Here is a 19334-nt window from a genome sequence, read left to right as displayed (position 1 = left end):
TAATGGTAGTCTAGAAAGTTGACATTTTAATCATAAACACTAACAAACAATCATCAAACCACAATTAGTGTGCATCTGGGAGAGTGCTCATTCTTCATCTTCACGCCCTGAAGGGACTGTCAGAGTTGTACTGAGCTGGTATTTTTTTTTTTTAAACAGAATTGCAGTCAACTTCTACCGGGTGATGGGCGGAAAGCTTTGGGAAATTACAACTGACACAAGGTTGAAATGAAATAGTGACACAACCTTTAACCCCTGGGGAAGATAGCATTAACCCCCGAGCACAGATATGGCTGGTGGGTGCTGTTGACTGTGGCGTTATGGAGTGACGGAAAGAGGATGGATAAAGCTAACATCTCAGCAAAAGCACAACCATCCCTCTTCCCTCAGTGACAGCAGGATTACTCAACCACGCTGTAAGCTCTTAATACTTTACTTGCACACTGACAAATTCACAAGTAAAATATATGGCACACTAGACATATCATAGTTTATGTCATTACAGGGTTTGTTGCAAGTTGTGACTTGATGATAGGTTGTCACTGTTAATTCATTTCAGTTGCAATAAACACGTCTAAGCAGCTAAGCACTTAAGTCCTGGTTGTTTGGCCCTCCGAGAGGTTTCTCCTGCCAGGTTACAAATCGGCAAATGGGTGAATGAAATATATATGACATCAGAGTAACATGACACAGCAAGCACGGAGGTTTATCGGAAAGGGATGAAAATCTGGCTGCATTACTGCTCCGAGGCTGCAGGGAAATGCAACCGGCACCGAGGTTCAGTGCTGAGCGGGAAAGGGGGGGGGGGGGGGGGGGGGGGGGTTGGGGGGCAAACTGTGTCTCCCCAGCAACAACCAGAGCAGAATACATTCCTCAGAACAAAATGATATCCAACACGATTTGGAGGGGTGGTGGTGAATGTAGAAGAAATGGAGAGACACGCAAAGCGTATAGATAGATAGATAGATAGATAGATAGATAGATAGATAGATAGATAGATAGATAGATAGATAGATAGATAGACTTTGTTTCAGACTCAGGGTCCATAGAGACAAATACATAAAAAGACAGACACAAACAATAAAAGTACATAGGCCTAGCAATGCCTTACAAAGAGACAGCTGTACCAATGTCGCCACAGCTGGGACTGGTAGCGTGTGGTGCTAAACCTTATGTTGGTTAAAACAACTATGATCTCATTTTAAGTCGTCATTCAGTCGACAGATGAATTTATACATGAGGTCATGTTGGAAACAGTTTGGAAAGTGTTGACTCATGCAGGCACAAACATTTCACTAGCACTACTCCATCTCGGTCTCTTTAAAAGTATTATCATGGCGTCATTGTAAGCTACTTGAAGTCTCTGTAAGCTCTTTTTTCTGTAGTTTGACCACAAGTGTGCAGTGTAGAGTGGTGTACAATATGCTCTGAACGGAGACATCTTCACTCCATCTGTACACATACCAAACTTGCGTGAGAGACTGTTTGCTTGTGCATACATCATACGACATTGCCTAGAAATGTCGTTATCATCAGTCATGTGTTCTGTTATAAAATGACCAAGATATTTTACTTCACCACAGACACCAAGAACTTATACATAATATCGCCCACATATGGGCACACAGGGGCATACTGCAGACTAAAGTCTATCTTCAACAGACAGATTTGTTGATTTGACTCCCTCAGGCTGCTTTTCTCCTCCTGTGGCACGTCTGTCTCATCTCGTCAGCAACTTATACTCCCAAGATAAGCACAGAAAGGGAAAAGTGGGAAGAAATACATGGCCAACAAAGAAGGCGTCATATGCCTGTAGAGGAACTTTTAGCAGTGGAGATATTTCACAAAGCCTGCCAGCTTATCATCACACATAGAGCTAGACATTTATTGTATTTTTTTGACAAAGCTAAAACGCATCCCGACTGCAAATTGAAAACTACTTTTGTAAAAAACAACAACAAAGGGAGTTATAATTAACGGTATAATTCAGTAATCTGCCAAAGAATGAAAAGATGTGAAGGTCAGTTCTTTCTGTAAAAGTAGCGCCTGTTGTTTCAGTTAAGACACATGTGCATACACTACGATCCTGACACAATGTACACACACACACACACACACACACACACGCAGAAGGAACACGTTACATTCTGATAATATTGCCACACACCCAGGAGCCATATGGTCTTTGTCAGAAGCTCTTGAGTACTTCCCCTCTTTTCTCCCTTCGCAGTGCCGCTGCGAGCCAAACAAACTCTTCCCCTACGTCCTGACAACGCTCAGCCGAGGGGAATATAGCGACTAAAATTGTTTAGATAATACTTGCAGTGCACTCTCCCCAGTCTCCAGACTGTAAACACAAACCAGCTGTCCCCGGAGTGCGATACGTATTCACTGACGGATCTAACCATAGGCCAACTGGGAGAGAACAAGGCAGCGGAAAACCGGATGAGGAACAAGAGGCCGGCGCCGCATTCACAGACTGTCACAGGCAATTGGGAGTCAACACTGATATCTGACGCTGTGGCTGTGGATGAAGAGCATTTTGCAATGTGTCAGTGTCTGTCAAACAATACCACTCCTAGTCCTTAAGGAGAGAAAATGACAACTTTCCTGAGACGTACCGCTCCACTGCCACTTAGGATCTTTTATTGCTATTATCCAGAGTGACTACAGACAGGATTCTGTCAGTGACAGTGACAGCCATTGGAAGTGGGGAGCCATTAGTTAATGGATAGGGGCAGGCAGAGGGGAAACATGACCTCTGAGAATCCGCCTCTCTCTCTACGCTGCCGTGTACATCTCCTGCACCCCGCTCGTTTCCAACATAAGATTACAATCAAAGGGGAGCACACAGGGAGGCAGACCAGGGGTTCCACCTTAAGCTGTCAATCTCCCCGTCTGGACTGAGCTGCGCACATCCCATGATCCACTTCAGAGAGCGTGGTGTTGCAATGAACACGTCCGTCACGTTAATGCATTCATGTAATCACCACACGCCATCACATGTCTCTGTGACTGTCACTGGCTTTTCAGGATATGTATAGGCAACAAAACTGCACACATTTAAGATGACGAAATATGAATACATTTTGGAGATGTATGCTTTAAATAAACTATCTAAGAAACATGTATTTGTAAGTGCCACATTGAGATCTGAATCTTAAGTGGATTTATCCACTATTACATGTCACTGATCTCATTTTAAGCGAAAACACTGAGATGACTTTTCTCATGTGAAATATTGAATTACTTGGAGAAACCATGAGACAGGGAAGCAAACTTTTATAGGGATACAAATCTGGCTTGAAGCAACTGTGGCTACTCTGCCTTCTGCAATGTGGTGCACAATCGAACCCAAATAAAGTCTTCCACATAAACATAATGTATGCTACCTGAAATGTAACATGTAACAGGTGTATATATATATATATATATATATATATATATGAACATGTACAGTTTGACAACTGTGTCTTTCTCGTCATACGCTCTTATAGGTGAGCAGTCATGTGACCGGCTGTATCGTTGTCTTTCTCTGTGGCTCACATACTTCATCACTGCAGTGTTGTGGCTTAAGCTTAAGTCCTGCAACAAGCCTTTCCACTAGCAAATGGCAGTGTCCAATTAGTTTATGAATATAATGTATTCCTCTCCCTTACTGAACCTAAAAACAGGTCCACTATCCAATAACCTTTGGAGTACACCGGCTGTGACTTTGCCTTCACCTCAATAAAGCGCTCCATGATTGAATCAAGTGGCTGAGGTCAATAGGACATATGTTCATTTCCCAGGGTCCTCCAGGGTCCCCACAGGCAGAAAAACATATGCTGAGTGTCTTCTCTGACATTTATTCGATAGGAACTAAGTTATATGTCTTTTCTCCTTTTTTTCCCTCATTTCATCTCCTTCACTTTCAGAAAGGGCTACACTCGTCTGTGTGTGTGTGTGTGTGTGTGTGTGTGTGTGTGTGTGTGTGTGTGTGTGTGCGTGTGCACGTGTCTGTGAGCATGTTGTGTGCGCTTACACAGTATTTCAACCCCGTGGTCACGCTTCAGGCACCAGCACATACTACATCTGTCACTGTCTCCACCACGTCGCCTCAATTTTCTGCAAACTAGTTTCACTTCTGTGCCTTGAAGGACAGACACTTCTTCCTCTCTCGCTTCTGTTGCCGTCTGTCTCTGTCACTCCTTTCCTGCTCCCATCACTTCCAGCCTGCCAGCCTGTCTTTTGTCAGCCGTCTCCCCACGTCTCATCATCCCCCCCTCCCCCTACTTCGCTTCAATCAAAAAGCCGTTAGAAAAATGTATAATACTCTAAATTCATTTGGAATTGAGTTGGGGCTTTTATAAGTAATTCATTTTCAACTGCAGCTTTCACATTTACTTTGTTGATAAAAGATCAAATGACGAATGCTGCAGTTTCTTCCCTGCCTGGGTAGCCGAGACCATGAATTCATCATATAGATATAATGTGACAAGATATTCGAGACAGCCAATCATGCATATTAACTATACTCTTTAACGTTTAACTTTGGGGACAGGTGAAGTGCATAAATTATTCATCGTATTGACTAACGTCACCATATCTTCAGCAAAGTATTGTCTACATGCAAACATTGAATTAGGATTTGTTTAATGAAAACAATTCTTGACTTTAGCATCATGCGTGCATCTAAAGACTAAAACTCTTAAGACGTGCTACCGGCTATGTGAGGCTGTTCTTAGGTGCAGACGTGCTTTCAGCTAAATGCAGTGTGCAAAAATACAGGGTATCTCGTGGGAGTACCACACCCCTTGATTGTCTGCAATGTCCAGCAGACTTGATTATTCAAATTGCAAAACAGACATTCACAAATGTGAATACAACAAAATATATTTTTTTGTGGTGTTTCGTTTTATATTGTATCGAATACCCGGTTGTTTCTGGTAGGGCCTTCTTCCGTGGGTGGCGCTGTTGGAAGTAGTCAACAAAGCAAATGTGTAGTTTAAAAAACCCAATGTTACCCTGATGTGACCTGAAAAGCAGAGGATCTTTATATGATAAGATTGAATGTTTTCACTTGCATGGAATTTGGTCACAACTACAATAATTTGCAAATAAAATGTTGACCTGGTGACAGTGCTATGTGGAAAGTGAAGGGAGAACTTTGGGGGGGGGGGGGGGGGGGGAAATCGAATTCAAAGAATTTAAAGAAGAAGAAGAAGAAGAAGAAGAATCCATGATTCTGCTCCATCATTGTGTGAGTGTTATCACACAGTATTATTGCCTGAGTGATTTTGAGTGCCAAACATAACAAGTGAGACATGATGATATTTTATTTGGTGTGTGTGTGTGTGTGTGTGTGTGTGTGTGTGTGTGTGTGTGTGCATGTGTGTGTGCGCGCACAGGCTGTTTGTCAAAGCAAATAATTCACGCAAAAGAGCAACCAGCAAATGTCAGCTCAAGGGTCATTATTTTGAATCAAGTTCTCTTCAGCCAAAGCAGCTTTTAAGCAATGAAAACTCTACACAAAATTAACAACTATGCCATTAACAAGGTCTATTGACCGAGTGTGGCCCACAACACTCCCCAGATTCTCAGTCCTCTTATAAACTCCCTAACTCAGCAGCATTTGCCAAAGGGGGTTCTGTTTTACTATGGGTGACCCATGAATCTGTGTGACCTCTGAAGGACGAAACAGGGAGACATAATTCATCCAGGCAGCTTCAACAAGTCCTCTCTGTGTTCCCCCTCGCCCGACCTTAAACCTGACAGTAAATTTAGTGAACTCCAAGTAATAAACTCTCCCCCTAGAGGGCTGAGCTTCTTAGGGTTAGAGTGCTGATCTAGCATTTCCGTGATACGTTTGACCGTCGCTTTCATTATAATTCAAAAGGTGAAACGGATACTAGAGGGGTACTATTATTCTAAAACCTTTTTACGAAATACCCTGTTCTGATGGTCGTAAGCCCTGACCCTTTTGCCCTCTGTCTGATTCTACCCAAGCTTTATTCCATCAATCTAACTAACACATATATATATATATATATACATATATATATATATATATATATATATACATATATATATATATATATATATACATATATATATATATATATATACATATATATATATATATATATATATATATACATATATATATATATATATACATATATATATATATATATATATATACATATATATATATATATATATATACATATATATATATATATATATATATATAGATATACACACATACATATATACATTTGGCTGTTGCATGCAACCTGACAGATTCCTGCCTCAGACATACTGCAGTGAAAGGCTGTTTAACTGGCAACACCACACACTTGACACTTACAGCTCTACGATTCAGCGCGTTGACACTGTCACCTGTTGTGCACTGAGCACTTGTTTGAACCTGGAGACTAAAGCAGACACACAGCTGCTGCGTGTCCGACAGGTGGGTCGCATAGTGATCTTCCACCTGTCCCTGCACCGTAAAAATGACCCATATTGGAAAGACAGTAACACAAGTAAACAGGCTTTTTAGATTCGTTCTTGTCAAATTAGATCAATGCAATGGGTTGAGTGAAAGTAAGAAGACATACAGTGCGAAGTAAATTTAACAAAGACTGTGATACACTTTATGAAAGTTATTCTTTCTTCAGGATTCTATGAAGGGGATTATCTAAAGGTTATATTGAGGAAATATATTTCAAAAAAGCTGCTTACTTTCTTTGAAGATGGATATTAAAATCACCACTTTCATCATGCACTTTGACGGATTGTGAAATCAATTAAAATGCTGAAAAGAGCCGAGGCAATTATTATCTGTATATCTGCATCTTGTGCTTGGGTATTAGAGATAGCTTCTTGGTTATTCTTGATCAAAGACTGAGCAATCTGGTACACTTTTGATTCTAATGTTGGACTGTGGCCATTTATATATTAGGTGCATTTGCGGATGATCACGCCCTGCTGGAATGTTGTACATGTGTGTGTTGCGTCATTTTGAACATCAAAGCTATAAGCACTATAACATGTTAACACTAACACATGGGGCAACAGAACTTACTGGCTACTTCCAGGGATGCATTGTGACTGATCGCCTGGCCCAGATAGTTTCGGGCCACACACACGTAGCTGCCATCGTCGGGCTTGCTCCGTCGTCCGTGGATGATACGCAGGAAGAAGAGGGACCCGCTGGGCAGCAGCATGCGGTGGGAGCGGGGGTTGTCGCGGTCCGTCTCGACGCGCTCCCCGTCTTTGTACCATTCCACCGTTGGGGTCGGACGGCCCTCGGCCTTACAGTTGAGAGTGGCCGGTTCCCCTTTGGACACAATGAGGTCAGAGGGGTGCTCCACTATGCGGGGAGGGAAGTCTTCCTGGCGAAGACGAGACCCTGGAGATGAAGAGAGGTGCAAAGGTGACATAAGCAAAGAGGAAAATGAGTTCCTGGTATACACTTTACTGCTGTATTGCTGTATAATGCAGTACATGGAACTTACTGTATTTGTCAATTGAACACAAAAAACACACCACAAAGAGCCATAGTAAAATGTATCAAATAATCCTTCCATGCAATAAAGAGGAGTATTAATCAAAACAGCAGCGGCTCTAAAGGAATTATACAAGTCACGGTATTATTGCTGTGCAAGTGCCTCGTATTAACAATAATCCAGTTTGACAATATAATTACCACACAATCGCATGTCGCTCATAAAATATTTGGCTTTTCTTTCAGCAGTTGGAATCCCATGAGGCATTGTAAATTAAAAGAAAAAACAAAGCTGACATGTGAAATCCTCGGGAAGTAATATCTTTCAAATACATGTCTCCCCTTAAAACATGTATTTGCAAAGAAATATTTATATGCGGTTCTTGAGACGAGCTTCAAGGCTGAATTATAATAGGATTATGGTGTTATCTATGGCTCCACAGACACAATACTATAGACAATGTCTGAGTTATGTTCACCAATTTAAATATTCAGTTTAAACATGTCTGAAACTTGCACTACCATAGGTAACAATACAGGAAATGTATAAGTCCCCAAATGTATTATGATTGTTTCCACACAGTACACTTCATTATTGACAAGGGAAATAAATATGGTGGAAAATCTCATTATAAGCAGTGTATTTTCCATAGATGCCAGTTCCGATATTCTGAGCAAAATTGAAAGGATACCCATCCTCATCAGGAGCCGTCTGTCCTCCACCCTACTGGAGTATACATTTATTTATGCTTCGTGTTCACCATTTGGAGCCAATTTCACCACAGCCTCGAGTCATTAAACCGGCCAAAGAAATACGAATCAATACCACCAACCATACTCACACTAACGACCACAAAATCACCTCTAATCCCTCATACACCGTTGAGATGTCAGTCATGATGGTCTTGTCAAAGAAACTGTGTAACAATGAGTCCCTGTGAGGCAGAGGACAAAGCAAACCTCCCTAATGAGATCCAGGTACACAACTCCAATGCCTCTGCACATCTTAAATTCCTTCCATCTCTTTCCAAGCCCCCAACACAGTAAAGCCAGCTCCAACCCTGTCCCAACACACACCCTCAGTCATTTTTCCTCCTTTTTGTCCCTCCAGTATTGTGCGAATGCTGGAGAATCTGGTGTGGATTCCACAAAACAGCTACAGGCATCAGTATTTTTCCAGAAAAAAACAAATTTAAAATCGCCTTTAATTCTAAACTGAAAGGCAGAAGCAATTTTGCTAAAAAACTGCTTACAACACGAGAGAGAGCGAGAAATAGAGAGAGAGAGAGAGAGAGAGAGAGAGAGAGAGAGAGAGAGAGAAGGAGGAGACGACACAAATGTGGCATTAATGTCAACCACTGTTTACTTGTTTTATTGCTGTGGGAACACTTCTTTCATGCCCCTGCAAACACTAGCTTACACAGCCTTCAGCAGGTCACGCTTTAATGTGCCAATGGTCCTGTAAAGCAGATAATCACCACCGTGCAAGACAGTGATGAGCTCCTACACTCCCGCTGAAACCAATAAATCCCACACAGACAAGTGTTTACCCAGATAGATAACACCTTGCACATTGTGAAATGGGTGAGAATTTGATCCACTGCATAGTGTGATAGATGTTTGGTGTGTTTGCACAAATCTATATTTACTATCTTTTCCAAAATCCTATTAAGGAGAAATGTGATTGTATTTAAGAGGTAGAGTGCAACGTACCTCACTTACAAAAAAGTCAGGAACAGCGTTTGACAAGTGAAAGTGGAAAACTGAAAGGCGCTGACATTTTAATGTTTTGCATTCAAAAGCTCCATATTACCTGGATGGCAGCAGTCTGACTTAATGGATGTGGACTGCTGAGATAAGCCCTCCCACTGCCTGACTATTATGTTCAGTTTTGGTTTTTTTGGGGTTTTTTCCTACCATTTGCTTCCTTGGTCTGCTTTTCCTTTTAATGCTGTCAAGTGGTCGACCTACCGTAAAGGCTACATGCTGATGAATACAATAAACTGCCAAAATGTTGAACTGGACATGCAGGTAATTACCCTCTATAAAATGCTCCTTAGTAACACCTCCGAGCACTATACAAAAAAAGCACCAGCAGGACCTGTCTTTGCCCCGGCACAGCATGGATGGGCGATACCACATGTTTCTATTTTGATACTATACCGATGCCTTTTGTCACAGTTTTAACAATACGGATGCCGATCATTTCCTAAATGGGATTGTGATTTTTTTTTTAAATAATGGCAAATTTTTTGAAAAAAAGAAAATATATCATTACACTCTCAGGGAATTCACACCTCATATCAGCCATTAATAACACATTTATTACAAAAGCAAATATAAGTACAATTCAATTAAAAATGTTTGTGCCACTAAGTATACATAAAAAAAAAGTCCAGTATTTTACAGAAATACAAATAAATAACAGGCCACAGTATCGATTCATATGTTCCTATGTCACAGTGCAAATGCAGCTTGAACTTCTGTAAAGATAATACTATTGGTTGTGACAAAATGTGAGTCATTATGTCAGCAAAAATGAAAGTTATGTTTGTAAACAGGGGATCACTTAAGTTGTTAGGATTCGTCCTCTGGGTATCAATATCTGCACCACATTGGTAAGCCAGCCGAGCAACATTTTTGGGATTGTGAGCAATACATTTGGTGAACAGATCTCTTCAACAGCACAAAGCCATGTTGAGACCGTGCTGCCAAGATGTTGCCTGAATGAAAAAATTACCTTTCACTTATACTGCAGATAAAGTTCTGAATCATTTCAAAAATGAGGAAAATAATCTTAAACCACATAAAAAAGCAATATGTAAGGCTCTCTAAACCAAAAAAAGAATAGAAAGGCTAAACCACCCATGTAGCTTCGTGCAAAAATAGGCGTAAACATTTAATTTAAGTACAATTTTACACAGAGTCTTAACATTTAAACCCATAACCGAACAATATAAACATGGTGGCCACTGTGGCCTTCGGTCACACATGCTGCCTACGTTTCCTAATTGTGTTGGGCTGATGCCTAAGGGTCCATGCAGCTCCCTAAGCTCCCTGGCATTACAGAAAAGGCAATATCAGCCCACCACAAGTGGGCCCCCAGAAGACCGGGCTTTATCTGCAAAGGGCCAGCCGCCAGCACACAATCAGTATGCAAAAACATGCCCGCAGATGCACAATGGAGTACATACGTACACACCAAAGGTCATTTGTAGCACCTGTGCCCCTACAAATATGTATTTTTCTGTCAGTCATCCCAGAGGCAGTTCTGTTGTCTTGTGAAGATCTAGAGAGAGAAGAACAACCATGAAAGAGAAAGGAGCATGTCTGTGTAGGTTTGTGTCAGTCTGTGAGAAAGCAGGTGGGTACAGAGTCTGTGTTTCTTACTACTGTGAGTCTCTCTCTCTTGAGAATTAACTAAAATGAACAGAAAAAAAACGTAGAAAGCCCTAGTATGGTGGAATAACAAGCTAGGTATTTTGTATTTTATTCCAGTAGGTTTGGTGAATAAGTGAGTAAAAAAAAGAAGCCACGAGGGGATAAATTAGAGGAGGAAAGGAGAGGTGATAAAGGGGTATGGTAGGGGATTTGAAACAACAAATCATGCAATCTGAGAATCTAATAACTGAATGTAACAAATGAGTGTAATTTAGGGCAACGTTGGTGGTCTTGGATCGACCTACCCCCGTGTCATTTACAGTACAGTGCTGCATGTGTTTAGAGTGCATGAAAGGAGGCTACTATGACTGTTTGAAACCAAACCAAAGAAATATACAGTGAAAATATCAAATATCACAATCAAATTAGGTTGGTGCACTGAGGTCACACTAGCTGTCAGCTCAGCGTGAAAAATGATCCTTTCTAAAGGTATAACACTTCAGAGAGGCTGACAGACGCATGGACACACACACACACACACACACACACACACACACAGATATACACGTTGCTGAAGCATCACTTGTAGACTAGTTTTCACACTCGGACTCAAAAACCTTCAAATTCACATCTTGAAGAATGTGCAGAAGTGGCTGTCCGTGGTTTTCCCAAATGTATAAGTACAAGAGAAGCGGTGAGCGACATTTATCAATGCAAAATGCTGTGGACTGCCACCCTTTGGTGCTGCTGACATCTGTGTGACACAATCGGCTTGCTCAGTGACTCTGAAACCAAGCCTACCAGAGCCACAGTGGTGGAAATGGTAAATCTCCGGCCGAGGTACTGTGGGATTACCTGTGCTCGAGTGCCACTGTGAAAGAGTAGCAGTCAGGCACAGCACAGGCCGATTTTGTTGGGAGGCTTAAGAGTGTGCAGTAAGTGGAACAGCTACGTCTTGTTAAGGAAATCCCTTTTGTTTCAGTCTGTAAAAGTAATTTAGTGTTCTGTTTCGTGACCCGCGGGCTAGATCGCGGATCAGCCCACACTTTTAATGGCGAGACAGAGATTTCCGGAAGCTTCCGAGTTCAAAGCAGTACTCTTGTAAGTCAAATGACACCACATGTTTGAACAGACAGCGATCCAAGGCCAGATGAACAAGGGAGATATCAAGACAAGACCCAAAACTAAGATTTAGAGGCTTACAGATCATTTGAGAGACAGAACTGACAAGTTACACAGCGCCAAAGAGCACTGCAGTGAAATCCTCAACTGAACTACCAAAGTTGTTTTATGTTTAGTTAGCAGTCAAAAATCAATAATGTAATTTTGAATTAGAACGGCCAGAAAGTGTTACGACAGATGTTGGCACTTTTCCACCTTTGTCCTGACGTACAATGAGAAGAAAGTGGGTTGAGAGTGACTTTATATTGCAGAATAAATCATGTGTCTGAATAAGAACTGAATGCCGTCAGCATTTCCATCCTAAAATACACTTCACAGACCCAGACTAGACAGCCTTCTGACTCTGTGGAACTTAACTCGCAGCAGCAAAGTATTAGTGTGACAAGCGGGAGATATTATGCAAGTGTTGTGCATCACTGCACCACCTTTGGTATTTTAAGCACATCTGATTATACAGAAATGTCAGCAAAACATCCAACAGATCCTCCCTTCTAAGGCCAAGTTCTGATTAATGTGGATTGGGCCCGACATCAAAGGGGCTCCGAGGGAGACCAGAGACCTGTTTTATGACACTGTGCAGAGTCTGTAATAAAAGGCTACGCACACAAAAAAAGCACAAAAGATGAAACGATAGTAATACTTATTTTAAAAACCACTCGCATGCTAACGAAAATTGTTCTCAACATTGAAGCAAAATTAGCGGGAAATATTGAGCATACAAAGCTCCCCGGCTAACTTTAATAAATTAGGAAATAGTGTGCATCAGCTGTTTGCAATATGCTTCACCAGGATTGGCTCATTCAAAGCTGTGTGGCTAGTCATGTCCAATCGTATTGGTGCAGGGCGGACAGTATAACCTTACACTTATCACTGCTCTCCAATGATTATGCTCAAACCCGTTTGCTGCAGAGGCACCCTCCACCACGCCAACCACCTCATTATGTGGTATTTCAAGTTGACTTCACTGAGATTTAATGTCCGTGCATTTGTTTATTAAGGGGGGTTTGCTGTCTCAGCACAATCCTCATCGCTACTCAGATACATGATCGGTATAAATGTCTGCTGTGAATATTAACCAGCTATTAATATTAACCAGCTTGCAATTAAATAACTTCATTGGAAAAGTTATAATGCCAGAATACACAGATCAAAAAAGAAAAACTGCACAATGGCTTTTGTTGCTACGAAGGCTGAGCATAGATGGTCTACTGTTCTGGTGGTCATAACCATTTAAACAGTGGTTTTAATGAAAAACACATCATGCCAGTCGAAATTTGAGTATAAATCCTCATAAAAAGATCACGTTTTATATTTCTACATTAAAAGAAATAGTTCAACAATTTGGGAAAAACAGCTATTTGCTTTCTTGCAGAGAGTATTAGCGTCTGCTGGCTTTTGCTTCATTTCTTTATTGTAAAGAGAGAGTGATATCTATCTTCTCATTTAACTCTCACCATGAAAGCGCATAAGCATATTTTCCCTAACATTGGGTTATTTCTTTAACACAGAAAAAAAAAATGGACTCATTGGAAAATAAACCATTTGTGTTGCTCATCCCTTGGAGAGACATATTCCAAACCTGCACGCACACTCATTCATTTGTAAAGTAAATCACAGGGAACAAAAAAAATGCCAGACATTCTTTCTCAGGCTGTATAAACTACAATTAAGTGGAACAGTTGAACACTGTCATTCACTCAAGTATGTAGGGGAAGGAATGTGAGTGCTCTTCTATGTCTGTGTGTGGCAAGGAAAAGGTGTGTGCAACCACACTTTCTCTTAGATTGCGCTGACGCATTTGATCAAATGCAATTTATCTTCTTAAATTGCATTTGTAAAGGGGATTTTAATGGCGTGGAAGTTTTGAAAAACTTTAATGACAACACTACGAGGTTCTTTCTTCTGGCACCCTTCTTAACAACACAATGCACAATGACGCAGTCTGCAGAGAGGAGAGTCAAGGTCGTGGACGTGATAACACCTCCCAACTGCAGCACACCCAGATGTTCAGGGGAAGATACCAACTGAGTGGGAATGCACCGGGAATGTGCTCGCAAGCTTTAACACACGAGTGGCTTAAGATTTCAAATTAAAAGATGCAGGGAAGGATTGTGAAAGAGCTAAATTCAACTAACGACTGTTTTCAATAGCAATTCATCTGTAAAATATTTTTTAGGATGAATCCATTTAATCGTTATCTATAAAATGTCAGAAAATAGTGAAACATGGCCATTACAATTTACCAAAGCCCAAAATAATGTCTTCAAATAACTTGTTTTGTCCAAGCAACATCCCAAAACAAAAAGATTTCCTTTTTTCATTTACATTAAACAGAGGACAGCAGCACATCCTCACATTCTGAAAAGCCTAAACAGTAACTGTTTAGCAGTTTTCCATAAACAATACAAAAAAAGACTGAAACGATTAATACAGTATGCAAATTGTTGACGATTATCTATCTGTCGATTGAATAATTGATTCATCGTTTACATTAAATTGCTTTATGAAGCTCCTTCTTTGAGAATTGTGTGCAAATATTTATGTTCATTTATGATTTCCTGAAGTCGGTCACCTAATTGTTTTCCTTTTGTTTTTTGTTTTTTACTGCGCGGTAATATAATCTTGTGAAAAGAAAATCTACTTTGTGTTGTCAGCTGTTAAATGCTGGCGGGGAAGGTAACAAGCAGTGAATTCCCCTGGGCAGATCCAAAGCAGAACATTGCTGGTACACGATAAACATCTGAGCCAACTAGGTCACCATGGACACTTTAACTGGAGAATAAATCCATCAGGCTGTCAATGACGCACAGGCTGTGGTCTCAGTTTGTTTTTCCAAACCAAAAACAAACTGCATTTTTCATCCTTGAAATGTTTAGATTTGCTCAAACTTGCCTTGAAACTGACTTACTGGTCAAGTGTGCACAACATATCCGCAGCTATGATTGTGTCAAAATGTTCAGCATTCTCTACATGTTTTTTTCATAGTGTACCTTTATTTCAAATAGGAACAGTTAAGCTAAGCGTACCTCTTGTGTTTGTGATGAGAAACACAAGTGTCTGGAAAGGCCAGCAGCCCATCTGAGAGGCTTATCCTCACTCCATTAAATGTTCAGTGGAAAGTAAAGAGGCGGTATAGGCCATTGATTATCACTCAGGCAGAGCTTGAAAGTCAAACTTCCCATGAATAGACACAGAAGTGGCCAAGGATTAGTTTGTTGTTGTTAAAAAATAAATAAAGACTATGGGTGATTTAATATGTTTGCCTTATCTTTGCATCAGTTTAAAGTTACAGTATTTAATATAATCGGTCAAACCGACTGTATAATGTGTGTTTGACCATCTGTACTTAATCATGTTTCCTTCATCTCCTTCGAGGCATATAAAGTTATAAAACTGTCATTTAAAACGTTTTTGCAGCACTAACGTTAATACATTAATATTACATTAGCTTCATGCTGCGTCAATGCATGTCACAAGTGCATGTCTGCATGACCTACATTTATTTTCGGTCTTAATTGCGCCCCTGGTTGTGGCGGCCTAGATGTGAACCGACTGTCACACTGTGAAGGGAGAGAGACTTTGCCCTGAGCACAAAACCCATCAACAAAACTGAGGCCCTCTCCCAGGACCTCTTCTGGTTACCGAAGTCCCACTTCATGAATATGTGCATGCCAACAGACACAAACATTTATTGGATTACACAGCATCTCAATACCAACAGACACACAGTATAATATTATTGTATAATATTACAATGTACAATATTAGCATAATGGTCGAAGAGGATATTGATAAGAGGGTGCATTCATCCACAGGAGACTAGACGTTAGTGCTGTGTGGGTTCACTCAAACTTTGCTGGCAATGTTAGCTGACCCTTCACTAAGACCCGCCCCTAAAACGCAGACTGGCCAATCATCTATCTTTCTAGTTGAATTACATTTACAACTGACTTGCAAGTAATAGTTTGACACTTTGGAAAACATAATCGCTTCCTTGCATAGAGTTAAAAGAAGAAGAATGATACCACTCACTGTTAAGTGTGAAGCTAGAGCCAGGAGACAATTAGCTTAGCTTAGCATATGTCCTCAAAGATTATAAAAAGGAGTAAAGCAAATTTCCCCAAACTATTTATTTAAAAAGGCATGTTTGGTTCCTCTTTCTGATTAGAATTGCAGATTGCAAAGAACATCACACCCTCTTGTGATACTGATATCCAGCTATGCGAGCTGCCTGCCACCTGTTTCACTTCTGTGCGCTTCTTGGTAACATCTGTGCACAAAGAATTTATGCAGGGTAAATAATATTTACACATGCATATACAAATGCCTCTCTGGCCACATCAGAGATAGCCTGACCGACACATTCTTTTAGTGTCCAACGGTGTCCCCTCGCAATCAGAAGTAATGAAATGTATCAACGCGAAATAGATTCATGAAGATCTATGAGACGTATGTGTGGCATTTTGCACAAGTAAACACACTAACCTGACATTGCTTACAAGGAAAGAACACTCAAATGTGTTTTGTTGTTTCTCAAAATGGTTTCAATTCTGAGGCAGCAGTCCGACTGTTTCAAACGCCGCAGCGGGTGTCCGACACACTGGCAGCAGTCGAGCCAAGGAGACGAATGCAAATCTTATCAAAACACAGCTGCTGCTGCTGCTGCTGCTGCTGCTGCTGCTGGTGGTGCCACATTGCTACCTTTTGGAAATAGTCTTCATTTTAATCATTAGATCTTCCTGCACTTGCAGCACTCAGTGCTTACAAAATATACCTCTTGATATCACCCATTCCAAAGATTCATGTCTTAAAATGATGATACGTATACCAATCGCTACAGATTCGGATCATCTTCATGTATGAACGCAGTCTATAAGAGGAAACATCACTCGTAGAAAGTATGTGGTATATATTTTTCCAGACACTAGTCTATCAACACTACCTGCAGAGAGTGGCAATAAAGCACTGCAGGGGGAGAAGAAGTCAGAGTTCAGCGTGGAAGAGAAGCGGCTCTAGGCAATCCATAATATTCTGACCTCTCTTTTCACCGCAAACCTGCTCGTGTCAATCACTTCGACTGGGCAAAAAAAATCGTTTTAACTGTGTCTTGACAAATTGCTTTTCACTTCGTTTTGCTATGAAGGAATGAAGCGTACAGACTTCAATCCCTTTCTCTATGAAAAGTATAAAAGCTTAAACTCCGATAAGCTTTTCCAACAGATTTTTTTTTTAAAAGGTGATTAAAACAGCTCATCTGGTAGTAATTTCAGAATTTATCTGTATGAACAGCTTTTTATTTGGCTCCATTCGTGGTTGGTGCTGTTGATCACGCGTGTTGGCTGGGGTTGGTTGTTGACGTGAGGGATACAGTCAAAGCCCAGCTTTCCAGCTTGGTTTGCTGTGTTGTGTGGACTGAGTTTGAGGGTACATGAGGTGTTTCTGTAGTAAACTTTGTGTGCTCTAATAAATTGCTTTAAGGATGAAAAACTGAGCTTGCAATCCGAAAACCTTGGCAAAAGTTGTAATGATCTGCTGCTTGAAGAGAGGGTCCACTCGACTGTTAAATGTAATTGCAATGATTTGTGAGAACAAGCTGAATTCAACAATTTCTTATACCTCTCACTGCCAAACCAACACTGTTTGGAATAAAGCAGGCATTGAAAGTCTGGCTACAGTCCACACTTGATACCAATCTTGCATGTCACAATAAAGCCGCTGTTTGAAGTGAGCAAAACAGTGCATTTGGTTGATTGGAAGTAGTTCTTATTGCAGTGGAAAATCACAGGCTACGGGAACGAAATGCCTGTGAAATGAATGGTTGTCTGGAATTTCGTTTTATCTCCGTGTTCATACGTACATATTCTGAACATGAGATAATTACTGTATTTCATCACATAGCCACCAAAGACTGCAGATGTCTTCCCTCTTCCTCTTCCCTCTTGACACTATCCCAGTCCACACTTTTTATCCCTTCTTCCTCCCTCATTAACCTGAGACATGTAAAAAGAATGAATAACATGATGTCATTGGCTATAGTGCCACTCTGCAACCTCTAATATTGACTTGCAAAAGAGCGCCTCCAGCTACATCGTAACCCAGGACGCATGGGAGACATGGACTGTAAGAAAGTACAGCCTGGATTCAAGATGCTTTTTTTTTTTTTTTTTATAAAATAAGTTGTATTCACAAAGATTTTAGAGTTGAATTAGCAGATTGAAAATTTGTAGGATGTTGATGACTGTGGGGTGGAAATTAAAGATGAAATTGTTCTTGTGAACTGGTCAGCGTGACATCAAAAGTAGCATGGGTAATAAATAATGGTAGAGGAGGTGAAAAACAATCAGAAAAGCGTAGGATATTGCAAAATTGCAGTTACTATAAATTAAATAGATCATGCATATCATAATTCTATTACATACTGTTGGATTAGCTCTTAAAACGTATTACATTGCTTGTTAGGTGCCAGTAATCACTGTCTCAATCAAGCCAAACACAAATGTCTACTTTACATGATTAAAATGTCTCTTCAATTCATCATGCTGAATGAGGAAATTAGCTTTAGATACTAAGAATAAACCAAACTGATAAACAATGAATACCGGTATCTGTCTTGGCCAATATCTCCTTTTAAATCTGCATTCATAGTGTGTTCAACATCATGCCATTCCTACATAATTCAAATGTCTCCCACTGGCTCTCCCACTAGCTAACGAGACTGTATGTCAAAATGCTCAAGATGCTTTGAGAGACATTCCAACGCCAGCCTCTGGTTAATGAAGGTAACATTAGGTAGGTCCTCACACTGTAATAACAAGGTCAGTCCTGAGGGCATCGTGCTCTTACTGGCTCGCTCTCTTCATCATCGCTGAGGTTCTTGGGGTCTAATGAGCCAAGTGAAGGTCTGGGTCTGGTTTGGATGTGTTCTGATCAAGGCTGTCAGAATAAATTACCATGTAAGAATTTCAAAGACATGTCATGAAAACAAACCAGTTCAATGTGTGAAAAAATGATTCTTGATTAATTATTTGAGCGGTCGTTTGAACTGAACGCACCAGTGGCTTGGCTAATCGATTCTATAAGCCGAGTCACTGGGAGCATATTGATTCTATTGACTATTAACCGCCTGACTGGAGAGGAGATGAAACCTCGAGAAGCATCTCTGAGGTTACAGTATTATTATGACCTTTAAAGCTGTCCTTTCAAAATACGAAGTCTCCCAATTACTCTCAAACCCAAAATCCTTGAGGGACTACAGCATCACCCTTGAAGCAACTACTGG

The 19334-nt window shown here is 40.6% G+C and overlaps 1 protein-coding gene across 1 annotated transcript in view; it reads right to left on the bottom strand.

The window, feature by feature from the left end:
* Positions 1–19334, bottom strand: part of LOC142959875 (roundabout homolog 1-like) — an 80335-nt gene that overhangs the window by 44360 nt on the left and 16641 nt on the right. Inside the window, exon 4 of the mRNA XM_076101379.1 lies at positions 7070–7396. Coding sequence (XP_075957494.1) covers positions 7070–7396 — 327 coding nt within the window. The remainder of the gene's footprint in view (positions 1–7069; positions 7397–19334) is intronic.

The sequence above is a fragment of the Anarhichas minor genome, unplaced genomic scaffold, assembly GCF_050575085.1.
Source record: "Anarhichas minor isolate MPS153535 unplaced genomic scaffold, ASM5057508v1 ptg000027l, whole genome shotgun sequence".
Classification (NCBI taxonomy): Eukaryota; Metazoa; Chordata; class Actinopteri; order Perciformes; family Anarhichadidae; genus Anarhichas; species Anarhichas minor.
This window is presented reverse-complemented; position numbering and strand designations above follow the sequence as displayed.